This window comes from Orbicella faveolata, unplaced genomic scaffold, assembly GCF_042242905.1.
Source record: "Orbicella faveolata isolate gen_17 unplaced genomic scaffold, um_ofav_v1 contig_12, whole genome shotgun sequence".
Classification (NCBI taxonomy): domain Eukaryota; kingdom Metazoa; phylum Cnidaria; class Anthozoa; order Scleractinia; family Merulinidae; genus Orbicella; species Orbicella faveolata.
The window spans coordinates 24,126,440-24,154,427 of record NW_028301539.1 but is presented as its reverse complement, the minus strand read 5'-3'; the positions used below and the strand labels follow the sequence as shown (position 1 = coordinate 24,154,427).

Below are 27,988 nucleotides of genomic sequence, written 5' to 3'. Positions count from 1 at the left end.
TATAAAGTAATTGCAAGGTGTGTTTTCTGGAAAATCTTTCCTTGTTATTCGTCGAGTTTCTAAGGGACAGACCCAAAAAACTTGGAAAAAAGAATGTGAATGACTCTTTCACAACTAATGCGTGGTACACCAGAAATAATCTGAGAATGTTTACTGCGTATTTGGAAACAGTTTCTCTTCGATTACTTTTGTTTTCCCGAACACATCGGCCGTGTTTCGTATGGAAAAATTTAGACCGCTCAGGTAAACAATACGAATGCTCCTTTTCGTCATTGTTCAGTTTTCAGCGCCACAGGAAGGACCTGGACGGCTGCTAAAAGCATTGTTTTGACAATGGATCAAATTGTTTTTCTTTCCTCGTGCTTGCTTCTTAGTGTTTGTGCGACTCTCATATTTGCGTCGCTGCGGTGAGATCCAGGTTTCTTTTTTCTCATCGCATCAATAGGTCACAAAAAAAAAAAAAAAAAGAAAAAAAAAAGAAAAAGAAACTATGAACAACAACGTTTAAAATTCATTGTTTTAATTGGCGACATACCAAACACCAGCTTTAATGGCTGGTTGATCAATAATTTTAAAAATATATGGTCTTTACGCTGATTGAAGGTAATAAAAGCTAAGGGGACGAATAAAAATTTCTAATAAAAGTTATGATAATAAATAGATGCACACATTAAAGCTAAGCAATATATTAATTCTTACACACACTTTCTTGTCGCCTCACTTCACTCTACAATAAATCAACGCACGCAATTATTAATGCTAACGGCTATCGAATAATATTTCGCTGATAAGTTAATCTTTCATTAAAATATTCAGATATTACAAAACTGTAAAAAAATTGTAGAAAGTTGTTAAGTGCCGCTATGAGTTGGCTCATGCGACTAACTATTTTCACTATATGGTAAATTTAGCTTCAGTGTATAAGCCACAAATAAATTAGATTTACAGGTTCATCATTGTATACAGTAAGAGGACTTGAATAGTTCCCAATCATAAAAGAAAACTTTAAACATTTCCAGTTTCACGCCATAGTGTTTTTTCCATTTGAGACTAAAGCCTAGTTTACACTAGTGACAAAACGACATAAACATAACGAGATAAGAGGGACGTTATGTCGTAATGCTTGCAGTGTGAACACGGCCTGACACAATGACATAATAGCAACATAACAGCATGAAAGGAAAACAGCTGATCTTTTTGTTACGTCTTCATGTCGATGTTCACGTTCACAACATAAGCGATTATGTCGTTATGACATTCTACGTCATTTATGTCGTTATGTCGCTAGTGTGAGATTTGACTCGATTCTCGGAGATGGGATTTTGAGCGGTCACTACAGCTAACAAACGTCTTGCGTACACAAATATGATTAAAAAACATTCCGCTAACCAGACTGTGTATCTTGAGTATTGTAACAACTGATAACTTAGAACAAAGTTAAATAAATAATACAAAATGGATAACCATCTCACTCACAGCGGCAGTAGAAATTAGAGCTACTGCAATAAACTGTTACATTTCAATATTCCAGTTTTAAATTTAAGTATCAAATGAATGTAAATATTATATACGGAAGCAAATACCAATTATGTCGACAGTAATTTATTTTTGACACTTTTTGGTGAACTTCAGGTAAAAATATCGCCTTGACATTGTATAATTTATCATAAAAAGGTAAAACAGCATCATGAACGCTGTTGTCATAATCACTATTTTCACAATAAGTTAAGTCAGATCTGAAAAAGATACTACATATTAAGAAAGTTCCATAAATACTTTCTGTACAATGTAAAATTTCTTATTTTATTCGTGATTATAATGGCTGTTTTTCACTAGTGCATAAGCATAAACACATGCAGTTCACGCAGGCGCAGTAAGGTGCTTTTCAGTAACACCTTTTATTAGGAATTTTCCCAACAAAAGACGTTAATTATCAACATCTTACTACTTCCGCGTATGTCGGCTTATGCTTATGCGCTACTCAAAACCAGCCTTAAAGGACCAAACCATTCCCCTTCCCCCGTACCGTGAGTAGCTTCTGGGTCATTTAAGGGGCTATGTATAGTTGTCAGTTAATCAGATAATTTTATATGAAAAAAGACCGTGATTTAACTGTGAGTAAAGTACGTGTAATCAAGTGCAGTTTTTTTCTCTTGTATTAAATATCCTTGTTTCTCTTTGGTGCACTATTGTCTCTTAATTCAGTGCTGTTCCAGCTTGGTAAACTATAAACTTGAGATTTAAACTGAAGGTTATTTCTCTGGTAAAAAGTTTTAACTTAAAACTGCATCACATCACTCCCATAATTTGTTCTTCTTTGAACTAAAAAACTGTAATAATTACTGAATACTTCATAAGAAAACCTTGTGTCGTTTGGCAGATAGCAGTGAGTGTAGTGTGGTTAAGAAGGAATGCTTAAACACATAAATTATCGCACTGTACTGCTCATTAATCCAGGTCGATGTGTACCGTTGAGTGAGCCATTTAATGTGTTACTTCCCATGGTTCTCTCCGGGGATCTGCGCTCAGGGGAGTACAATTCAGGAGAGCCCGACGAAAAGGACCTCTCTAGAGAATCCGCCTGATTCAATCGCGCCAGAGCATTCTTTAGTACTTGAGAGTCAATTGGTCCTGATGCTTTAGGGCTTGTGTAGGGACTTGATAAAAGGGCCTTAAATAAAGCAACAAAACATCTCATTTAAATTCTCCCTCTACGTTTGTTCTCGTTAGTTGGAAGTTCGTAATGAAAATTGCTAACCGGTTAGATTCTCACCAGTTGGTATGCCAAGTTTACGTTTCACATTAGCCACGGCAGTGCCAAATACTCTGACACTCACAAGGCTATTTTTCCCTTGCCACTTTCTAGAACAAAGAGGAAAACGCGAAATACTCGCTAAAGTAGTACTTTAATGACGTCACTAGACTCTAAAAGTGCTACTTTGTTTCCATTATCAATACACTTTTGAGCAGATAGGACACAAAAGTAATGAAAAGTAACAATCAAGTGTTCTCGTCTTGATGAGTTACCACATTCTCAGAACTTACACAAAAGAAGTGAACAACATAGAGAAAGAGGAACTACGTCTCTTAACGTGTGATTGAATGAATTACTACTGTCACCACCAGCTCGTGCACAGAAAACCAATGTTGAAGAACGTGACCATCTCACGAATTCGCCTTGACTGGTAATCAAATTCTCCAAAGGAGAATTATACAGGATATCTGACAAACAGTCGCAAGAATTTTGATGTGTTAAGCTGTTCAAAAACTTAAAACTAGTTAACTGACCTTAAGTTTCTCAAGCTCTCTTGCAATAGCACCCTTTTCTTGTATCAATAAGTTAACTTTGTCGTGAAGTTCAGCGTTCTCTTTTTCCAGTGCATTTAGTGCAGTCTCCCTTTGGCGTAAGCTCCTCAAATGTTCTCGAATGACTTCTTCGCCGTCTGTTAATCTATTTACACACAAAGGAAAAGTAACGAATAAGTTGTTGAACATCACAGTCTATCTACATCTACATTTACTGAGTCAGCAGAAACTATATGTCTGGATTTATGACAAAAAATATACAGGTTAAATAGGAATGTCAGTCTTTTTTTCCCTCCACACTCTTATCTTCCTTTCCTTGCTCTTCTCTCTCTTTTTTCCCATCGCTTGTAGTGATTTTCAGCCCTTTAGGAGAGGTGAAATTAAAGTGCATATGGGTGATTTGGTGCAACGTATTTAGACGGTTTTCATAAATCCAGTCATATCTCTATTAACTATGGTCATATATACAGTAAACTATATAAAGTCTTCCTTAATATGTAAGAGTCGACTGTCTTACTTGGCTAGAAGCTCTCGTTTTTCTCCCATGAGCTGTTTTTGAGCAGCTTGTGTTGTATCCTTCAGTTCTTCTTCCTTGTTCATTCTCTCTTGAGTCAGTTCCAGACTGCTTTGCAACGACAGCACTGTGGACTCCAAGTTTCTTTTTTCACGCGCAAATCGATCCCTGAATTCATAAAATAATCAAACAAAGACACAAATGAACACTTAGAAACTGCGCCAAGGTATTAACTGTGTTTCCTTACTATTAAATCTTTCGGACAACAACAAAAAAACAGAATACTTCCAAAGGTCGCAGTGACAGGAGACAGCCACCTTCTTAAAAAACATTCCAATTTCAACTTATTTTTTTCAGTTTCAAAGTGACCTGTTTTAGTTCTCTTCTTTTTCTTATTATAATTGATTCTTAGAAGCAGCTTTTCGGTGGACTTAACATATCCACTCCCACATATGCAAATTATTTTGATCGAAGGAGAAGCCACTATCAATCTAGTTACCAAAACCCCAGACAGTAACACTTTATTTCATAATTTCCGCTTATGGTACTGGAAATTATGAGTTACAGACTTACTGCTGATAATTCACATGAAACCGTTAAGATTTAATGGTCTCTTATTAGTCTTAATCAAACTTGTTCTTTTTGATTTCCTTTCGCCTCTGCTTTTTTCACCTTTGTTAACTATCATTTAAAAGTTATTTCTCGATTCAACAATACTCTACCAAGTCGCCAGCTTACTTGAGTGATCTAATGGTGGCATGAGCCTTGGTTTTCCTCTCGTCGTTTTTCCTCTGTAGTTGGTCTATCCTTTCCGCAGCATTCACTAATTCTCCCTGTAAGTACTCCACTTCCTGTTGAAGTTCATTTACTCTCTCTGTCAGAGACTTGGCATCATCTTCTTTTCGTTTATGCTGACAGGTTGAAAGAAAAACAATTGTGAGAAACTATACTTTGATTTCTCTTGCAGTTCATTTGTCGATGCGCTTCTCAGTTCATTAGCACCGAGACAGTCCAAAGGCAACAAATATAACGAGGTCACGTTGTGAAACGTTTACGAAGTAAACGAATTTATTTACGCTGATAAGCGTTGTGGGATACGATTTTACGAACGGATGAAGCGTAAGATAAGCGGAAAGTGTGAAGCTACTTTCTATCGAAACTGTGAAAACTAACTCCCTTTTATAAAACGTCTAAGTTAGTTCAAGGGCCAATAACTAAAATCAGCCAATCAGATTGCTCCATTGCAGGTCCAATATTCTCTCAGTATATAATGGACCGGGTACTGTCCCGAATGATCCCACATGATTACCCTTGAAGATGTTTTGGTTGTTTTATGGTTTTTGCTTCCAGGTCTCTTCCCTTCTGGTCTGTTTAACATCAGGAGCTATCAGACGTGAAAGAACGCCTAGTCGGCTTCCAGTCAGAATTGCGCGCTTTTTTCCAGTCCATGCATGATCGTGGCATTTATTTTCTAAACATTTTCAGTCTTGTAAAAAATCTTTAATCAACCAAGCTTGCTCGGCCCTCAGTGTTTTTGGTACGGAACTCGCTGTGCTTGGTCCGTACTCTAAGAACTCGGAGCGATATTCTCCCAGTACGGCCCTCGCGCTTGGTTAATAAGGGGTGCTTACCATTTACAAAAACCATCCAGTTGGAAATTTCAGGCATAAATATTAAACAATTAAATTCGACGTTGCGGGAGAGGGAATCACTATAAAGTATATCCACATCAGCTAGAGAGACTTAAAAGAACAGAAAAATTGCATCACCTCAAATCACAGCCCATATTTTCAGAAGCTTCCCAAACGGAATGGCGCGAACCAGTTGATTTTCCAACTGGAATTTCCGGTTTCCCCATGTAAATGGTAAGTACCCAAGATACATATATATATTTGTTGGTTGATGTGAAGAGGTCCAACCTTATCTCCGGTATTCTTGAGCTTCTGTTTCAGGTCTTCTATCTTGACCTCTTGTTCTTTAACTGTGTATTGCAGCTGACCGTCTCGTTCACGTAACAGTTCAACTTGCCTCTCTAACTCCTGCACTGTCTGATGCTGAATTCCCCTACAGAATACGAAGCAACCCTTTACACCCCAGCACTTTGCAAGTAATGTACTGTTACTTAGTATTATATAGCAGGCGATGTATTTGATTGTAATGTCAGTACAGTATTTTTTGGTTTGTTTTGCTTGAGGCAAAACAAACCAAAAAACACTGTAATGCATTATAACTTATGCATTGTCTAGCAATGTAAAGTAAGTAATGTGTAGGGAACCAACTGTTAGTAAGAGTTGTATTGTAAAACTAGTTCAAGTAATGTACTATCAGTATTGTATAGTAAACAAACTACTGGATTGTTATGTTAATTAGAAACGTACCGTAGAATAACCTATTTCTACATCCGGAGACTTTAGAAAGCAAAACAAGTCCCAGTAAAGTTGAATTATTTTGAGAGTACGTTTTCCTGCATTTAAATTACTTAAAAGAGCAGTTTTCTGATCGAAAGACAACGCGGAGAAAAAAGAAATCACTACGACCGTAATGAAAGTAAAAGCATGAGATGAGTGAGTTTTGTACATGACTGGCTTAGCAGGTTTCCTTACTCTGATTGGTTAAAGAACACTGAATGAATCTCCTAAACCAACCAATCAGAGAGCCCAAAGTAAGGCCAAAGTAATCAAGTGAGCTAATTATTTTTGAAACTTTAAGGCCAGTCGAATCAGAAAACTGCTTTAACTGAAGTTCGGGTTTTAAGGAAATTTTACAGTTAAGTTTACTATTAGCTTTGCTTTTTAGCAAGGAAAAATTAATACCATATTACTTTATGTTTTTTCAGGTTGTCTCAAAGTTTATCTTTAATAAAGAAGTCACTTGTTAAAAGTTAAGCTCTCGATTGAGTTTCGAGTTTTGTTATTGAATATTAAAAGGTAAGATAACCTGATATTTACCTTAGCATGTCCTCAAGTTCTATAACATCACAAGCAAGTCTGACAAGGTTTAGGTACATTGGTTAGCAAGAACATAAGTTAACAGTGAAAAAAATAAATGGTTAATGGTAGATGTAATAAAAGGAAAATAAGGCGGCAGTAAGATTTTAGTGGATTATGCATGTTTTACAGTTTTACACGATTTAAATGTTTCCTTTTGTCATATATATTTAGAAATATTTCTTTAGTAAGTAGGTCAACCAAATATTCACCGTGTTTTTAATCTAAAACAAAAATTACCTAAAAAAATTTATTCCTGGAATTTTAAGCAAATATGACGTTCCATGGTTTATTGAAAACTTAAGGGTTTATAACTATAATTTCTATCATGCAGCTACAGCTGCATGATAGAAATTGGTTTATGATGTAATTAATTGAGATTTGGTTCTTGTTTAACTGATGAAAGAGATTTATATTTTATTCCAGTAGGGTAAGTAAAGTAAAATCCTTTATTTAAAACACGATTATCGTTTAAGCACTTCATGCTCGAGGGGTCGTGTATCTCGTGTTCACATACGTAGTTATCAACATCTTTAATTTTAACAAGTGCACTATTTACAGCACAATTCTCAAATATCAACTACGGGTTGTTATTTGAAGCATCTTGTAATGTTTACTTATGTAATTGAGCTACCAGGATAAGTAGGAAATTTGTCACCAGGTTCCAGTAGCCTGATTAGTATTTACACACAAAACAGTAACGTTTGCCAACCAAACAGTAAAAAAGATGATGTTAAAACAACTTTGTAATCTAGACACACGCCCTTCTAAGGATCGGAAGCTCAGCTTTAACAAAAAAAGCCAACCCATCGACCACCGGGAGACTCCTTTCTATTAGTTCGTCGAGCAAGAAGCAAAATAGAAACAAGAGCAAAACTGGCCGCACGGAAACTGGGGCGACCCGCGCGTCCCACCCCCAGTGTTTACGCGGTCATTTTTTGCTGTCTCCTGTTGCACGACAATTGGGGAAAACGAGGAGGAACCGCTTGTAGTCTAAATGAGGGTCATAAGCTTAGTTCTACTTTTCTACTGAAGAAAAAGTACTACAATGGATAGCGAAAACTAGAGACAGATCATACAGATCTTACAATTGTTGTCAAATCTGTGGTCTGTTTCAATTTTTCCCTATCCGCGTTCCTCTGTGCTTTGTTAACGACTCATTTCTACCTAATTATAGTTTAATTATTTCTTTGAGCTTTCCTTGGAGTTTTGAAATTTTGTTCATCACAAAAAGTAAAAGTAATGTGAGAGCCTAAAAGAAAGAAAACGTGACAGAGTCCCTTATGAGCAGGTTGTTACCAAGCGTGACTGAGGGACCTAACACGTAATAACAGTCACTTTGTCGCACAACAAAAGACAAACCTTTATCATTTCTCAGTTAGTGTACAGCATTAAAGAAATTCTCATTTCTTTGTAAATGAATATATGAGCCCAGAAAGGCAATAACTCACTTGTTGACCTCCTCCTCTTGAAGATGAACCCTAAGTGTGCTGTTTTCTTCAGAAGTAAGCTTCATTTCAGCCAGTTGTTCATTAGCGCTCTTTAGTTCTGATTGTGCAAGCTCCAGCTGGTCACTAATCCCCTCAAACTCGTGTCTTAAGCCTGCCAACTAATCACCAAGCAAGTATTATCAAATATAAAAATATAACCTTTATTTATCCTCGGCAATGTTTATAGCACAACTGCTAGTGACGCGAGCAAACATCTGAAACAAATGATTCAAATTGAACATCACTTTGTTAAGAATCCCAACTGGCCGGAGGCAAACCAGTTGGCTATTTACAAGCGTGGCCGAGGATTTGAACTTGGGGCTATCGAGAAACAAATCCAGGTAGTGGTCAGAGCGGGACTCGAACCCGGGACCGCTGGAATGCGAGTCCGACATGCTGACAACTCGGCCACGCTGCCTCCTCATTTCTCATTCATCCCTACTGAATGAAACGCTCGCTTTTCTCTAGTGTAGATTCTGTCGCAAATTAACCGTAGAGCAGTGACCTTCGTTTTTAAAGACTTGGAACTGGCTCTCACGACTCTGAACTCATACGCTTTCAGTTGAGAATTCATCAATGACATGTGTTTCCTTATAGACGTGACAAATCCAATAGCTGTTTAGGCCAGGATGACACAAGCACGTGTTTACAGGCCCCAGCAACATTTTTGTATAGGTAATCGCATGATGTCCAGTGCAATTTGGAATATATAAGCAAGAGTAAATTTTCCAGAGGCTAACAGAATTGCACAAGCCTGTGAGGTGAACTGCGGGTCACCCTCGACCATCCTCGAAATACCTCGGTCTGCCTCCCAGTCTTCGAGTGTCTTCCCACTAACTTCGGAAACCTTCGTTGTAATTTGCACTCGTATGGTGTCTGTAAAACCCGAACAGCGAATAGCGAATAGTGGCGAATAGCGACCAGCGAATAGTTCCGAATAGCGAATAGCGAATAGTACGAATAGTCTCGAATAGTGCGAATAGTGACGAACAGTCTCGAATAGTCGTGAATAGTGGAAAATAGTGGCAAATAGGGTACCAAGTACCTCCCAGTCAACCTAGCAGCAACGTATGATGGGATTTACCCGCTAAAAAGCACAGACGCTTATCAGGATAAAACGTGTTCTAAACGTAATTTCTTCTGTTTGAACCGCTGCAAAAGCGTAAATACGTCTTCATTAGGTTATCCTTGTGTTTTCTGTTTTCTTAATGTCGGCGATGGACAGCCCTAACCTGGGTCCGGAGAAGAAAAGGTAATAAATTCACTGAAATTCTGTTGCTTATTTGGATAATTAATTAACGCAGGATATTAGATCTAAACCGGTGACTATTGACGACTATTTGTCACTATTCGCCACTTTTCGCGCCTGTTCGCCACTATTCGCACTATTCGAGACTATTCGCACTATTCGGGACTATTCGCTGTTCGCTATTCGCGACTATTCGCTATTCGGGTTTTCCAGACACCCGCACTGGTATTACAACTTCGCACTGGTATTACAGATTTTGCACAAGTGTTACACTTGAATTGCATTAATCTTAGCCAATCAGAATCCAATAATTTTTTCATGTCTATTATGATAAGGTAACAGTACTAGCAAGAATATGGCAATAGCAAAAAGGGCTGCAACACATCAAGTTAAAGACTTCATACCTTAGCTTCTGCCTCCTCTGCTTGTTGTTGAGCTGTGTCTTTAGCCACTAAAACTGCCGTGTATTCTGCCTGCCTTCTGTGAAGAGTACTTTCCGTCTGACGCAACTGTTGTATTTTCTGGTGAGAAAAGATGGAATGTTTGCTATAACCAAAACTGTATTGATTTCCATAACAAACATAACATTAATTTTTATGATATTTTGTTTGATGACGATAAAGAATTCGACCAAAAACGCTGTTTTTATATCTATCTTGTGAAAATAATTGTTTTCATATTTTTTACAAACCTTTCTGAACTTTGTATTGTATCTGGAGTGAAAACGACAGAGTGGCAGTGGACTTGCGACTGCATCCCGATTTAAATTATGCTCTCAGGCCCTTGTGACCACAAGCCGGAGTGGACGTCACAAGTAAGCTTAATGTAAATAAATTATCTGACAGCCAATGAAAATTAACTAAAAGTTGATTATGAAATGAATACTATATTCCTTAATATTCAACTCTTTACTTCTTTTAGGTTCACAACCTGTCACAATCCTCCGTAGGAATAAAGATGGCGGCTGAAAATTTGACCGCAATACCATGCAAACCTAACACGGGCCATTGGGCACAAGGATAGCCTTATTTTTGTCATATTTGTCCCTGAACTAACGACATTGTGCATGCTAGGTTTGAACTTTTTGGAACTTTCCGGAACTTTTCAGTACATTTTTATGACCGTTGATAAGGTTTCCGTGCGTTTGCAATTGTGGGTAAATGTAACAGTCGCCATCCGTTTTGATATCCCAACTGCTCTCCTACATTTTCTGTAGTTGTCGCCAGAATTTTCCATCTAAGTCGTTCCTAATAGCTCAACTACTTGTCCGTCACAACCTTTCTTTCTACGTTTGTTTCACAAATTCCAGGTTGAGAGAAGTTAGTGGTTAATCCCCATACCTTATCTAATTCAATTTCCAGATGTCTCTTTGTTGTCTCCAGCATAGATCCTTTCTCGGACAAATCCTTTATTTGTTCCCATGCCTTACTCAGCTCGGACTCGAGTTGAGCTGTCCTGTTCTCCAGGCTCCCTCGCATTTTGCTCTCAAATTCCAACGCTGTAGAAGCTTTCGTTCCAGTGTGACTTGCGTTTGTGAGTTCAGCACGAAGGCCAATTAGCTCCTAAATAGCAGGTATAGAATTTTGCCATTAGTTAAATGACTATGTGGCTTGTGTCATACTTTCCGCTGAAAGGTAATCACAGCTTTGGCAGCCAATCACTCACAAAAGTTAATCCATTGTGCAGCCATCGACTTCACTTTGAGAAGACTACGAAAGTCGTAGGTTTTGTAGTTTTACTGAAAAAGCATTACCTCGTCCCTTTCTCGCAAGAGAGCACTGAAATCTTTACTCTCCCTCGTGGCTTGCTCCAGCTGACTTGCTAGAGAGTGGCGCTCTGCAGAGGACTTCTCTCGTTCACGCTCAATCTCATTGCGCATGTCCACGATCAGTCTCTCATACTTGGCCTACAAAGACGCACGTAAATTCTATCACGTTGAATAACAATGTATTTGTACAAACTGGATTGACAAACCACAGAGGTAACTTATTACCTCATACCTGGATTACAATAAAATTAAGTATACTGCAGATTGATTGATTTCCTTTCTAGTTTTGTGGAATGGGGCCTAGTTGTTTTTCTGTTCATATGCAAGTGACGTTCTGACGTCTTACAGAGGCTGGGGTGCTTCTAGTAGGACTGTTATGTTCAAACACTATTTGTAGAATTTTGTTTTCATTTTCTATTGGGACCAACCGTTTCAAACGCAATCTCTATAAGCTGATTTCGTCGGAGTGTCTATGGAACACTTCTCTGGTTGTTGTCGGTTCAAATGTTAATAACCGTTTGGTCGCGTTCTATTGCGACCAACCGTTTAAGGTTAATTTAATGTAAGGACCGTTGAATATAAACTGCTTCCACCGAAAATGACTGAAAAGTGTTCAATGAAAAACTTCAACCAAATCAGCCCTTCAACCAAGTTCGATGTCGATTGCAAACGTTGATCAACCAAACCAGCCGAAAATGGGTTTTCCAAAAGAACAAGAAAACCCAACCAACTTAAAACAGATCTCGCAATAAAACTCGATCTTAGACAGTGCCAGGTTCTCAGTCTGTAGAAACCAGAAATTATCGTAAGTCTTCGCAATCCTTGTTATAATAGTGATCTGGTTACTATCTTACCTGACTATCCAGTGAAGCATTGTGCTGTCTAAGGAGCTGAGCAGACAACACTTTTACTTCCTCTTTTAACTGATCTACTTCTTGTTTAGCGGAGCTGCTGCTCTCTTGTGTGAACTCATAACGTGTGCTCAACTCTAAGCAGAAGAAAAAAGCACAAAAATATATAGATATATTATAGTATTATACCAACTTTAAAAGGACAAGGCTATTTTTATATGAGCCGTTATACAAATATGGTAATCGTAGCGTGATTTTTTTTTTTTTTTTGGGGGGGGGGGGGCGCTTTTATTTTTGTTTTATTACTGAGAAAATATATAGTTTAGTTTTCTATATTTTGGGGGCATTTTTTTAATAAAACAGCTATTCCATTCGCGCTTATTGGCTATCTATCGTCTCATATCAAACACGCGCTCGTGGAATAATTGTTAAATACAATGTATACCATGATGGCTAAGCCAATGAAAACTCTTGAATTATCCAGTGATGAAGGTCAGTATAACAGTCAGTACAACCTTAGCCCTTATACAGACACAAACCAGAAACTATAAATAACCCATTTTTTAGAGTAACAAAGAAGACACTATGAATTTAAGATCTGACGATGGTGGTGTATTGGTAGTGCCTGCTCACCCAAACTTTTGCTTTGTTCTTTTTGCAGTTGTTCTTCAAGTTCAGCACACTTCTCATCTAACCTCTCAAGCTAGGAAAGAGCACAGAACAAATAAAAATAGCATCTCAGATAACATTTTAAACCCGAGAACACAACACAATTACCCTGGATATTGCTAAAACCCGAACTGCTTGCTCAGCATTCCAGAGCACTCTGTACATCGCACTTCCTAGATATAAAGTACTGCTTTGCAATGTAAGAACTTTAGTCTCCTGGTAATTAGCGTAACTTTGTTTATTTCTATTATTTTGTGTGTGTGTGGGGGGGGGGGGGGGGGAGGGGGGGAACATTTTGGGCACGCACTTCCTTAAGTTCAGTAACTTATGCTTTGTCAGCAGTTTAGATTTATACTTTGCAAATAATATACACCAATTAAATAAGTTTCCTAGCTAAATGCACTAACATGAGCATTGCTTTTCGTTTAACACCTCAATACTTTCTAATCATTGTACAAAAGTGCTTGACAAAGAGCAATGGTCTTTCTTGTGCAAATACAACAGCATTGACAGTGTTCTTCCATTAACGGCTCTCTTGTCACTATATCCCCAAAACTAGCCACTAGAAGGTACAAAAGATAATTTTGCACATAGACCTCAAAAAAAACAAACAAAAACACACACACACACTCTACGTATTCCATACTCCACACTTTCCAGAACTTCCACACTTTCCAGAACTTCCACACTCCTCATTTCCTATACTCCTCATTTTCCACACTCTGCATAAAACCATGTTCTTTCCCCTTTCTACGAAAGTTCGTCATCCTTATTTTTATATTTTAATTAATCGGTAAATCATAAATATCTGAAGGTTTTCAATACCTTAATGTTCAGATCACTCGATAAATCTGTTTTCTCATATGAATACAACAACACTGAAGGAGCTTTTTCCAGTTGCACTAGCATTGAGCACCACTACTTTTTGTTTAACACCTTGATACTCTGTAATCACTACATCAAAGTATTGGACAAAGAGTACTGGCCTTTCCTGTGTACAAACAACAGCATTGATAGTGCTCTAACATTTTCTAACTAAAGAAGCTCATCAGTGAATCAGAAATATCTGAAGGTGTTGAATATCTTAACAATGAGATCACTACATAAATCTGTCTTTCTTATGAGAATACTACAACAAAGAGGAAGCTCTTTACTTCGCACTTGTTATCAACACCATTACTTTTTGTTAACCACCTTGATACTATGTAATCATTGTATGAAGTGTTTGAAAAAGAGTACTCAGGCATTTTGATTCAAGCTCATCATATTTATCAGTGTTGGATCCAGACCTTGAGCTACAGGGGGTGGGTAGGGCTTCTTTTTTTGCTTGCCGGCTTTTCTTCCTTCTCCGATTTCTTTCTTTTTTACCCAAAATAGGGGGGGGGGTCCCCCAGACCCTTCTCCTAGACCCGCCACTGCTTATTATATGTTTAGTAATTTATTGGTAAATCAGAGATATCTGAAGGTGTTCAATACTTTAATGTTACTATTTTCTTCTGTGAACACAACAACATGATTTGAGGAAGCGTTTTTCTTTGCACTGTACTGAGCACCATCACTTTTTGTTGAACACCTTAGGTTAATATTTTGTAATCATTGTATGAAGTTTTTGACAAAGAGTACTGGCCTTTTTTGCCCAAAGACAGGAAAGCTTATCACCCTTATCATAATATCTAATTTATTTGAAAATCAGAAATATCTGAAGGTGTTCAATACCTTAATGTTAAGATTGCTCGATAGATCTGTTTTCTTATGTGTATACAACAACATTGAGGACGATTTTTTCCAGTTGCACCAGCACTGAGCACCATTACTTTTTGTTAAACACTTTGACTTTGAAATCACTGCATCAAAGTATTTGACAAAGAGTACTGGCCTTTCTTGTGCACAAACAACAGCACTGACAGTGTTCTTTGGTACATTATCTAACTACGAAAGCTCATTAGTAAAACAGACACATCTGAAAGTGTTGAATACCTCAATGCTAGGACCACTAAATAGATCTGTCTTTCTTATGACAATACTACAACATCGAAGATGCTTTTTTCTTTGCACTTGTTATCAGCACCCTTACTATTTGCTTAACACCTTGATACTTTGTAATCATTGTATAAAGGTGTTCAACAAAGAGTACTGGCCTTTTCTGTACAAAAAAGGGAAGCCCATCACCCTTACTATAGTATCTCATTTTTGGGTAAAATATCAGCTATCTGAAGGTGCTCAAAAGTTTAATGTTAAGATTGCTCAATAATTCTGTTTTCTTACGTGAATACAATAACACTGACGGAGCGTTTTTCTTTGCACTTGCTATGAACACCATTACTTTTTGCTGAACACGTTGATACTCTGTAATCATTGTATCAAAGTATTCGACAAAGAGTACTGGCGTTTTGTGTGCACAAACAACAGCACTGACAATGGTCTGACTAACATTGTCCAACTTGAGAAGCTCATTAGTACGAGTAAATCAGAAATATCCCAAGGTTAATGATGAGATCACTAAATAAATCTGTCTTTCTTATGAGAATACTACAAGATTGAAGGAGCTCTTTTCTTTGCACTTGATATCAACACCATTGCTTTTTGTTTAACACTTGCTACACAGCAACCATTGTATGTAGTGTTTGACAAAGACTATTGGCATTTCATGCACAAATTAAGGAAAGCTCATCACCCTCATTATAAACATCTAACAATTTATTGGTAAATCAGAGATATCTGAAGGTGTTCAATACCTTAATGTTAAAATTGCTCAATAAATCTGTCTTTTTTTTTAATGAGAACACAACAACATTAAGGGAGCTCTTTTCTTTGAACTAGTACTGAGCACCATTACTTTTTGTTAAACACCTTGATTCTCTGTAATCATTGTATCAAGTATTTGACAGAGAGTACCGGCCTTTCTTGCGCACAAACAACATAGGGGAGGTATGGATATTTTATGGAACTACACAATACCTTGACATTCAGATCACTAATCTGTCTTTCTTGTGTAGATACAACAGCATGGAGTGAGCTCTTTTCATTCTCCAAGGACTGTAGCTGAAGGCTGAGTTCATCTGTTTTCTTTGACTAAAAACAAGAATAAATTACAGAAATGGAATAAATTACACACACCAGAACTTTACTTCTTGTTCCAAAAAAATTGAGTGAAGTTGATAAAAGTACTATGAAATTGTTTTGTTGGCAGAATATATACAATGTATGCCACTAAGTAAAGAATAACAAATTTATGCAAATGTTCAAGGTTGAATTCTTAATAATTGTTTTACTCTGTGCAAATTTACTCAAGCTTTCTGGATGAGTGAACCTATACACCGTAGAACATGAAGACAAAACTGCAAAAGTCAAAGAAAAAACATCTTGTACCTACCTTGTCTTTTTCTTTATTGATGTAAGATGCAAGCTCCCTAGCCAAATTTTCTTTCTCTTTCTCTAAGACAGCTGTCTGTTCCATGGTTTCCTTCTCTCTGCTCATACTAGCTGCAAGCGATGCTTCAAGATCCTGCAATAACAACATCATGCGTCATACTTTACTCTGAGCGTGATGCATTTTGTGGGTATATCAAGATTCGAGACTTGAAAAAAAACACACACTTCTCAATACCTGATAAAAAGAGTTCGGAATATATGTACAACTGAGTTATCTAATCTAGATATCAAACTGATCAGAAATAATTTCACTGGAAAATATTTATTTGCAGCAAGAAACTCATCTGAAATGGTCACATAAGAATTTAAACTAATTAGACGTGTATAATTCAAAAGATTGCAGCTGTATACAGAGAATTTCTGCAGATACAACTCTGGGTATCTTTGAAGCAATCCTACATTCCTGGTTCACTAAAATCTTGCATAAGAAACCTAAACAAACAGATACCTGTGACTTCATATCTTAATCTAAATGTAGAAGAGGCCATCCTTTGTGATTTTCATCTTCACAGAAACAGTTAAAATGAACTCTAAAACATACTAAATGGCTCAGTAGGGGGGATCAGTTAAATAAAGTGTTGAAATATCCATGCATGTATTGTTTTCTTGATGAAGTAATGACTTCAATTAACTATTGTGACATTGTTCTTCACTTTTCCTCTGAAGTAGATAGCCAAACAAAGCTTAGAATAGAAGAAGAATAGAGTTAAGTTTTCATGTCTTGGTTTAGCTCTGTCATTATTACAAATGGGAGTATTAAAAAAATCATGTCATAATGCCAAATTATTTATATATCTGACTGTTAACAACTAGGTATTACAAACTAGTTTAAAACAATAATTTGGATGTAGTTAACTAACTCTCATTTAAATTTCCGATAGTGACACAAACTTCACAACAACAGAGATTTCCATAAACAGGCAGCACATTAGCATTTTTGAACAAAACCCTGATTTACTCAAAAGCCAATATTGGGACAGATTTTAAATAAAAAAATGTGTAACCAACGCTTCAATGGCCAACGGAAACTCTATTTAGCATCAGTTCAAATAAGGGTGATGGAATGAAAAATAATCAAAAATGCTTTGGTTAGTTTAGGTTGCATTAATCTTCAAAACTTATGAAAATCTCTGAATGATGGTCTGTATAATTACCCCAGTCATGTTATTGTCATTCCATAGGCATAAACTAACCAAGCATATTTAGGATTTTAACATTTAGCAATAATACAGACAGCCATAGATCTTCTTCTGAAATGTTATGATTTTTCTTTGATGCAAGAAAAGGGAAAAGTGTCGAAGTTTAAGTCATTTAAAAGCTGCAATTGCACAACCATGAGATAATATCTAGTGTAGTGACTATTAATTGCAGAATTTCAATAAATGTGCAATCAAATGTAACCAGGTAGATTGTATGTGAAGCAAGAATTCCATGCTCTACGCTAATTAAAAGTTACATGTACTGGTTGCTACATTAAGCTATCATGACTTTCAGCATGCAAAGAGTTATGATGGCTGAGTCTTAACCTTTCTCAAATCAACAATCTGTTCACGTAACAGTGCCTTCTCTTCCTCGGCACTCTTGCTGCGACCAGACTCTGCATTTAGCTTTTCTTGGTAAGTCAACTCATTGGTCTTGTGGTCTGACATCACCTGAAGGCAGCGAGGAACACAACTCAATGAAAGAATTCTAGACAAAAACAACTCAGCAGTACAATAACTAATATCACGTTCTTCTTACAGCATTAGGATATTAGCTTCATTACCACTTGAAAAATATAAGAATGCAAAGTCAATAATATCAAAGCTACATCTACAGGTAAATCTGTTATTGGCAGCCTAAAGTAGTTAATAATTTTACACTCAACTTATCTATTATGTGCAAGGCTCGGCTGGTCCAGCATTAGGAATTGAATGAACTCAAAGGTGTCACAAGTCATGATTCTCCCACCATCAACACTAAGTAATGGAACTAGTGAACTGGGTTGCAGTGTACATAATACTCCTTTGTCAGAACTCATTAAGTATCAATAAAGCAATTATTATGATTGTGTTGTTTCAGAAATATCCATACCCTCCAATAGAGGTTTTTTGGTTTGAACTCTCCCTCCCCCTCCCCCAACCCCCAATCTCTCTGGAAATGCCAGTTTTAGTTCATACTTTCCTTTAAAAATTTTGGTTCGGTTTTTCTTCTGGAACCACAGAATGTTGATGCTCTTCACTTCAAGACAAAAGTATAGTTACATAGCTTTCTAAATCCCCTTGCCTTCTGAGAACAAGATAATAATGCACATTTTAGTTTAAGTACTTGGAACCTCTCACATGTAAGGTGAATACAGTTTTTGTTTGAAAGGGATCTTGACGGTAAGTTACCCAACATAAGTAGATGAAATGAAAGTACTGTATGTTAAGAAATCATTTTTTTAGGCTTTCTTTGCAACTACTTTAATTTATATAATAAAGTTGCATTTCTCATGAACATACATGTATGATTCACTTCATTATCAGATACCATACATGTATTTGCATTATCAAACATAACTATTATAAGTTGTCTAGTTAAAATGCGTTTAACTTGCACAAGTAATGAGTACCTTATCTAACTTTCGTTTTGTTTCAGACAGCTCCTCCTTTAAACTGGATGCTTCATCTGTAGTCCTTGTTAACTTTGCCTTCAGTGTATTAAGCTAATTAAAATACATTTTGAAAAAAAAGCATTAATAGATGTACAACTGAAATATTATAGCCCTTTGTGCATATATAGCAAGTACAACTTTTTGAAAATGAAAGTTTGTATGCAAAAAGATTCAATCCTCCCATTTTGTAAAAGAAACAGGAGAAGACATGAAATACGCTATTTCACACTGTAATCAAACAAGCTGTATAGAGTTAACAGCTGCTAGTAGATACCACCAGCCTGTTACTATATTATTTATTTATTAGATAGACAAGGGACCTGGGTGTAAAACATTTAATACATGCTAGTATGTAACATGGTAAATTACATGTAGTTCATTACTTCAGTCAAAAAGGACTATTCCTGAACACCAGTTTTAGAAACTACAGTAGCCCATAGAAAATATTTGTTCCAAGTGGTTGAGACCCATGTTTTCACTGTGGTGGAAACACAACAAAAACTATTTAAAAGACAAAGAAAACTCAAATATATTAGAACTATAAAAATTTATCTACAGAAATTTTGTCTATAAAAATCAGCAGTAGAAACCACTCATATATGTTTGGGAGAACTCAAAATAACATTTATTAGATAAATAACATTTAGAGAGGAAGATTCATTTATATGAACCCCAGTTGGAGGTGAATTTACTCATTCAAGTACTTTCCTTAGAAATATTGTAAGTTTTGACCTTTAAATGTGCGTAAACTTACATTTGGATTGATTTTATTTTATATAATACCCAAGTTATTCTCCTATTTTGATTGGTTCTCGCCTATGATCTATTAGAGGACAGATGCAAGATTGGCATCATCATTACAAAGTTTTTCCCTCTCTGTTTTTAAAATGGTGGAATGTTCTGAGAATTTAGATAATATTTTACAAGAGTGGGCAAAAGATGAGGTACAAAAAAGTCTTGTCGTGGCATTGAACAGGTACAAGAAGCAGGAAGAAGAAAGGTAATGCCCTTCCTTTCTTAGAAAATGACTCAGAAAAAATACTCGAGCAGTCTCAGTCGGCTAAACCAAGCACAAAATTGGTTTTGGTAAGCCAAGCACCATTGCCCTTATCTTGAATTTAACAAACCCAATTAACAAAATGTGTATGAAATTAATTTATTTAAAAAATTCAACTTCTCTCTGTTTCAAAATAATTGTCGACACACTGATTGATGTCACGAATGACATATCAAAACATCAATTCTTAAAATCAGTTAAAATATTCACTTAACCTTGCTTTCTGATGCGAATGTTTCAGTCCATTTCAGGGCACAGCTGCGAGCAAAGTATAGCTCACTACAGCTCAAGGCCAACTGTATCACAACTTAAAGTATCTCCGACACTATTTCAAACTGATTTGAGAATCACCAACCACAAAGGACACAAATTTCCACTGTCACTAACGCTCCTTTCATTCAAAACTTGAATCGAATGGCCTCCAGGTTGACCTCAACCGCAAGTTTTCCGAGCATATTTTTTTAACTCCTGCAATATTCAAGGCAACATCCAAGTTTTTCGGCTCACAGGGCTGCTCTGATGACAAAACCTGACTTGACTTTCCCAGCATTTTCTTTAAGATTTGTAGATTTCGCAGTTCAACTCTGCTTTTGCTGTAAGTTTTTATTTCATGAGGAGCGACGTTCAAGTCAAGTTTGACAGTGGTGTGATTTTCCTGGACCAATCACAATTCTTTGCTACGCATAGCAACCAATAAGATTGCTTCATTTTGTAGAGACATTAGATTACGTCAAATGGCTTTTTTGTGTTTGCCAAAGTGGGCAAAGACTAGCTTTCGAGTTACGTTGAAAGATTTTGACGAAATAAAAAAGCTCTATCTGTAGTACATGTAGTTTGTTTCATTATTATATAAAACAAATAGATTACATGTTGCAGTGCATCTGTTCAGTAATCAATCACAGAAGATATGAAAATGTGGTAAGAACATCAGTGACACACTCGGCTATTGCCTCATGTGCCACTTTTTTGTTCTTACCACATTTTGACGTCATCTGTGATCTATTACTGAACAGACGCATGGCAACATGGAATCTATTTGTTAAATGTATACCAGTGGAAAGATCTAACACTATGTTTTAAGGCAAGAGAAAAACACTGCTAAATAAAACCTAAGAAAAGATTTCAATTGCTCATTCATCGGATGACAAGGAAAGGAAAAGTTAATTTTCAACCCTGTGTTGCAAAAACACGCAAACATGAGTGGGACAAGTGAGTGTTTTGAAACTCAATCTTGTCTTTTCACCATGTATGCCTCAGGCACTCCTCACTTAACAGTAGTGTAAGTTGCTACAGAAAATACAAACTCAATGGTCATATACCTCATCTTTGGATGCCTTGTCTAAAGATTCCATATCTTCTTCTCTCTCTGCAAGTGTTCTCTCTGCCTCTCCTAGTTGCAAGGTTAAATTCTCAATCTGCTTCATCTGACGTTCAATGGTGTCATCAGCTGTCTTGAGCCGTTCTTGTAGGCTGCTGTTTTCATCATCCAGCTGCTGTATTCTTATTTGTTGCCTATATCAACAATAAAAATATTACAACTAACGGTAAGATTCAACATGTTCATCCCAGGGGTGTTCAGCAAAGGGGCAACTGGTTTTCAGAGATGGGGCAAAATATTTCTTATCTGAACAACAATCAAGGCAGGCAAAATCACCCTCACAACAGACAATTTGCTCAGGGCCAGGTCCTTAATGAGACCCCTGTCATCAGCTGAAGGTCAGGTCAAAAAACCCAACAAGGTCAGCTACAAAAAATTGGCCCGACAAATATATATTTAGGAAATTTATTTTTAACTGATGATGTGGTGGGAGCAGTAGTAATTGACCTGTTGGAATTCCTAATAGACTCCCTGCATTGAAAAATTACCTAGAACCCTGTGATATACAGATCAAATAAGGGTGAGTAATAATTGTTTCCCCACTTTTGTACTTTCCAGGGTTTTCAAATTGAAATACACTAACAGGAGGAAATCATAAGGTAGGCTAAGCACTATGTGCTCGCGATCAAGGCAGCCTTGTGTGGTAGAGTGCTGGAGCTTGTTACCTTGTCCAGCATGAGAGGTTAGGTTGCTGGTCATGAACATTTTTGAAAAATCTGTACGCATTTGGGTGCATTCTGTTGCATTCTGGTGCTTTTCTAGCACACAAAGGTGATTTTGTTGGAGGAAACTGTGTGAAAGACAGCATAGTCTGATTTTTTCCACCTGTTCATTTATTTCCTGAGAAAGATCAGATCATGAAATCTTACATTGATGAAACAAAACTGCGCACGATTTTAATAAACCTTTTGACAAAAAGTACCTAGTTTAAATGCTTGAAGAAGCCGGTGATTTGCCTCAGGTGCTAGCTTATTTTGAAAACCCTGACTTTCTCATGTCGCCAAAGATGGAGCCCAAAATTATAGCTTTTTTGCAAAGGGAAGTTTAATATTAATATTAATCTCCACTTTCTAATAATCCTGAAAAGATGAGTAATAAAAGAAGATTCTAGAAGGCTAGATAAAAACATTTTGGAACATATTCTGCACACCATAGCTATTGGAAGTATGCAGAACAGGGTTACTGTGTTGTGGTTTCATTCTTATTATGTTTTGAATTTTTTTCCATGTACAGCCACAGTTAAAGGGAATGAAAACTTTCAAACTTACTTCTGAGTTGATGACAACACACTGTCCTGCAGATACAGTAACACAAGAATGACAAAATTAACACAGCACTCCAATAACCATGCCACTGTCACCATAAATGTTTCTCTTGAGAGACATTAATTGTATGCGAAAACATCTTGAATGAAATGATGAGGCTTATCATTTTCATTACATTTAAACCAGTGAGTAGCTAAAATCAACCAAATGTTAATGTTCTTCTTACAGGACTCTTCAAAATCATTTAATTTTTTTTTTTTGTACCTGCCATTATTGGGCAATCAGCACAAATCAAACCAGTTTCTGCTTGCATTCTGATATAAAGCTTGCTGAATCAATCAAGCTACTTGTTGTAATGTTACTATCATGTGTCAAAACAATACTTTTTGACAAATATGCAGTTCTACAGTCTCCGTACATCTGTTGAAAGTTAGTTAAGTTAGGAATCAACCTCTAAAGAAAGATGAACATACAGCAAGTTGACAACCACCCTCCTTACGAGTCAATTCCACTGGTTAGTCAGGATATGTACAATATTACCATTACCTTCTCACTGGAAAGCTTTGATTCACGTTCCCTTATGGTAGCGAGATCTTTTTGGGCCACCTGTAGGCGGGTTTCAACGGTCTTCTTTTCCTCCTCACTGGTTTTTAGCTTTACCTGAATGTACATTCAAAGAAACTGCTTTCAAACTGCAGTGCTCAAAAGATTACACTTTTTAAAATGTATACGGGTGTAAGATTAACTTGTCAATGATATTAAATATATACAATATTATACTAAATAAATTTGTCCTGTCATCTGTTACAATAAGGAGAACCAGTGCCAGCAAAGAGGCAAACTCCTGAATCCATGAACTAGGATTAAGAAAATCAGGCTGAAAGTTGGCCAGTAAAGCACCATATATATAAAAGAACCAAATCAGCCTGATAAATAAAACATGTTCTTATACATGACTGTATAAAAAGAAAGGATGCCAGAATAAGAAAGCACTCATATTAAAAGTACTACTGGACGATACAAACTCTAAGAGCCATACAGTGCCTGACAGGAAGGCTAGGACTGTTGACACCATTTTCCTAACAGTTACCTGGGTGTCTTAAGTATCTTTTTTTTTTGGGGGGGGGGGGGGGGAGGATCATGAGGGCTAAATCAAACCTCTAGTAAATGTATATTGTATTGTATTAATTTCTGAAACAAATTTTCAGAGCATTTTCAGGCTGATTTCTCACTAAGCACGCAGTAAATAAGGACTTGATCAACCTGAACCCCGAAATCATAAGTTCTCATAATGGGTGTTTACTGTATTTGCAAAGCACACAGCATGCTAAATGCATGTTTGACCCCAAACATTTAAAGAGCTTGGGAAACGTACTCTTATTGGTGACAGAAATGATTAGTTCTCTGGATTTAATCTTTAAGGAGAAATTAGTGTTCAAAAACTGCAAAATTCTTGAGCTAAGTAACTCAAAAATGGCATCAGGCTTAACATTTCTTGGGTCAGTGCCATGTCCTCAATATTCAGAGTTGATAGTTTTGTACAAGAATGCTTGCTAATGCTGCAAATAATTATTGTAAACAGAGATTCCCGTATAGTACAAGATGTAGAGATCAAGTTTAAAATGAAAAGTCAAAAACTTTTGCTGTTGTTCCTTGTTCAGTTATGACAGTGTATAATTATACATTTGTAGGCTGGAGTAAACACGCACTGTTAGCTATCACTAACCTCAGTTTCCTGGAGTTTTTGTTTAGTTCCAGAGAGCTCTGTTTTAAGTTTCTTGAGTGAAACTTCTTGAGATGCTTTATTCTTATTTAGTTCTTCCTTTTCCTTATCAATTTCTTCTTCAAGTGACCGTACCTGTGGGCAAAAATACAATGTATATAATGAAAAGACAACAACAACAACATTTATTTCTACCAAAAAAAAGGAAAGAAGAATACAATAATTTGAAGCTTATAAGTAAGGTATTAGCTGCCTATAACAACCATAAGACTACAAAAATTACGCAGCTATGTATCCTGATACAATAAAGAGTACAGTCGTGTATTTAGAAATAAATCAAAAGTAACTTTATAAATAGAGATGTAAACATATACAAAGTTAAAAGCTAAAGATGTCTCATCTGCTTCCAGTCTTGAATAAGTCCCATCACCCACCTTCAGACCCACTGCATTCACTCATGTGACACCTAAGACGAAGGACAAACACAAATTACAGCTAGGAACTTACCGTTGTTTGAAGAGTCGTTTTCTCAAGTTCAATAGTTCTCATTTTTCCTTTAAGCTCTTCAACTTCAGCCATTACTTTGTCAGCCTTGCCTACATGAGCTGTTGTCTTTTCTTTATCCTGTTCCCTCTCTTCTAACAACTTGAGTTTTTCTCCTGTTATAAAGGACCACATGTTCAAATCAATCACTACATCATTGACAGTCAATCAATCAAGCAAGCAAGCAAGCAAGCAAATAACTTTGACACAAATACATGCACATAAATGTACACAGGAACAAATTGTTATAATCGCTAAAAATTAAATTATAATTATAATTATAATATTATAATTAGCTAAATGCCATTTAGTAAATCCAGTTTCAAGAAAGGTCAACAAGGACTTTTTTTCCCTTTGATTGATATCTACATGTAGCACATGTTAGGTGGGAATAAAGTTGTTCTGTTTGTTGTTGTCATTGTTGGTCTTCTTGCAAGACACTGGAAAAATATATTACATGGCAGCGTGATGTGAATTTTAATTGTGAGTGGTAAAAACAATGTTTTATGGAAGAGCACGACAAGTGAGTAAAACATTGTTTTTAAAAAAAGAAAATAAAATTCATATCTTCAAGCCAACATGTAATTTTCTTTTTACTATATAGACAAACTGACTGTGTGGACAAACAACCACGAAAAAGTGGGAAATAAGGTCATCAATATTCTCACTAGTGAAGATAACGAAAATATACCACTTGGGTCGCAGATGTAGTTTTCTGTGAATTTTACAAGTGGTGTATTTTCTAGTAAAACACTTAAATGAGTTAAAAATATTACTAACAGCTAAAATAATTCACATATTTACATATAAGTATACTGTCACCAGCAGACATTGAGCAATTTTTTTCAATGGGTTTCTCTGCGGACACTGCTGCAACACAGCCTAGTTAATAATATTTTCCATACATGTAACCTTGTACATGTAACAAACTTGGGCACTCTAAATTGTAATGAGCCTGACTTTTCTGTATTAGAACCAACCTTGGTGTCTGTTAATCAGCTCCGCCATGTCTTCGGTATGCTGTTTTTGGACTTTTTCAAGTTGTGCTTTCAGGTTATCATTCTCTTCAGTAATTTTCTTTACTTCCTGTTCATGAATCTTCCTCTCCTCTTGTTTCACTTGCTTCATCATTTCACGCATCCTGTTCATTTCTTCCTCCATGTCCCTTCTCTCCTCTTCCATAATTTTCATCAGTCGCTTATCCGACTGCTCCGAATCAGAATTCTTCCTGAGTGCTTCGTTATCCTGTTCCAGTCTTCTAACTTTCTCCGAAAGAGATGATCTCTCTTTAATCAAGAAATTCACCTGCTCCTTGACTGGATTAGTGTCTCTTCCAATCTGTGTTAAACCAGACTCAGTCAACATGTCACATATGTCCTCTGAAACATAAGCTCCTGCTTCCTTCTCAACTTTCATCTGTTCAAGTTCAGCCTTCAGCTGTTCATTTTCTGCTTCCAGTTCTTGTGTCAAAGCTTCTCTCTCATCTGATAGTTGCCTGATGTGTGCAACATAGTTTTCAACCTCAATCATTTCTTCTCCATGCTGTTTGCGGAGTTGTTCAACACTGTCAAGAGACGATTTGAGACTGGTTTCTGAACGTACAAACTGCCTCCAAAAGTAACGCAGTTTGTGTTCAACAGGAATGTTTCTTCTGTAGCCATCCTTTTGGAGCCTCTCGTCAATATCTTCCAGCTCTCCTGCATCCTAAGAAAGACAGGTATGGGTTTTGAAAAAGATTGAATTCACGTTCTTATTTCTAACATTGACAAGATTGATCTCTGTGCTTAGAGAAAACTGGATTTTAAAAATTATGCACCTACTAATCATAACTAAAACAACTTAATCTAAAATTTAATCTAAACACTGTTTATCAACACTTGATTACTCCAATAAACTCTGAAATACATAGACAAACAACTTGAAACCAAACTCCACATTTCCCTCATTTTCAGTTTTCAAAACAGTAAGATAGGAGTCCATCATTTCACAAGAACATATTATGAAATGTTCAGACAACTAAATAAGAGCAATAAACTTACACCCAGATCCCTAAGTCAGATATAAACGAACAAATATTGCAAAAAATATTTAATGGTTGATTTGCATCTCTACAACATTCCCCCTCAAATGGGCCCAGGCCAAACTTGGAATAAATTCCTCTGATAATTTTTTTTTCCTGATACACACCTCCCACTGGCAGATTACATACAAGACTCAAGGTATTTTCACAAGTTTTGCGATATTCTTGACAAGTCAGCAGGGCTAATCATAATTTACTAAATATATAAACAAGTAAAAATTAAAATAACACTAGCGCAATGTTTACCACACACCCACATGTAACACACTTAACTGCCTAATAAGATTATTTATCAGAATACAAGAGTGACATGCAGTTTCCATGGCATCAAAATATATATCTTGGTAACATCACCAACTATACCAATATTGATGTTACACACAAAGTGTCAATTTATGTCTGAAGTGAGTCCTTTATACCAAAACTATTTGGGCTAAAAGATTTCCATTCTGATATTTCTAATCAAAACTTCCTCATTCCTGCTTTCCTAATGAGCATTTTCAAGCTATTTAATTGTACACAATGTAATCCACAACTTATAGTTTGTAACCTAGCAATGACAGACACCAAGGGGTCCATTCACATCTCTGGGAGTCCAGTATGTTTATTAGACAGCAGGAAGCTATAATTAATATAATAATATTAATATTTCTATCTGTTAGTTTTTCCTTGTCCTGATTTCATTTTATTTCTACCGAAAGTATATTATTCAACTGCCCCAATAAATGTAACTAACATAAGCTTAATATTGATGAAGTTTTTTGCTGAATGTAAGCTTACATGTAAGCTTATGTAAGCTTACACTGTATGTAAATGAAATCACGATGTAGGTACGTTCCATGAAAGCCTATGTTATCTCTGACGAATTAACGGTCTCCTATTTGAGTTTTCCAAAAATCGAATGATCTGCAAATTACCTCAAAAACTGAAATTACATACCCTCGAAGTACAAAGTAAATATATCATGTTTTGCATTGGTCCATAATTTTATTGGTTGTTTGTTTCCCCGAACGTTGCGCGCAATCAAACAAAGATATCACA

The 27,988-nt window shown here is 36.4% G+C and overlaps 1 protein-coding gene across 1 annotated transcript in view; it reads right to left on the bottom strand.

The window, feature by feature from the left end:
• Positions 1-503: 503 nt before the first annotated feature.
• The window catches only part of LOC110059529 (uncharacterized), a 28,068-nt gene continuing 583 nt past the window's right edge, over positions 504-27,988 (bottom strand). Inside the window, exons 2-22 of the mRNA XM_089282914.1 lie at positions 25,848-26,571; positions 24,832-24,983; positions 24,328-24,459; positions 23,148-23,261; positions 22,605-22,630; positions 21,278-21,470; positions 18,860-18,952; positions 17,793-17,918; positions 16,208-16,339; positions 15,793-15,906; positions 12,799-12,868; positions 12,169-12,302; positions 11,300-11,452; positions 10,887-11,108; positions 9,951-10,067; positions 8,259-8,416; positions 5,740-5,884; positions 4,559-4,731; positions 3,824-3,988; positions 3,289-3,451; positions 504-2,671 (exon numbers count right to left, since the gene is read on the bottom strand). Of these exons, the coding sequence (XP_089139040.1) occupies positions 2,429-2,671; positions 3,289-3,451; positions 3,824-3,988; positions 4,559-4,731; positions 5,740-5,884; positions 8,259-8,416; positions 9,951-10,067; positions 10,887-11,108; positions 11,300-11,452; positions 12,169-12,302; positions 12,799-12,868; positions 15,793-15,906; positions 16,208-16,339; positions 17,793-17,918; positions 18,860-18,952; positions 21,278-21,470; positions 22,605-22,630; positions 23,148-23,261; positions 24,328-24,459; positions 24,832-24,983; positions 25,848-26,571 (3,549 nt within the window). The 3' untranslated portion in view covers positions 504-2,428. The remainder of the gene's footprint in view (positions 2,672-3,288; positions 3,452-3,823; positions 3,989-4,558; positions 4,732-5,739; positions 5,885-8,258; positions 8,417-9,950; positions 10,068-10,886; positions 11,109-11,299; positions 11,453-12,168; positions 12,303-12,798; positions 12,869-15,792; positions 15,907-16,207; positions 16,340-17,792; positions 17,919-18,859; positions 18,953-21,277; positions 21,471-22,604; positions 22,631-23,147; positions 23,262-24,327; positions 24,460-24,831; positions 24,984-25,847; positions 26,572-27,988) is intronic.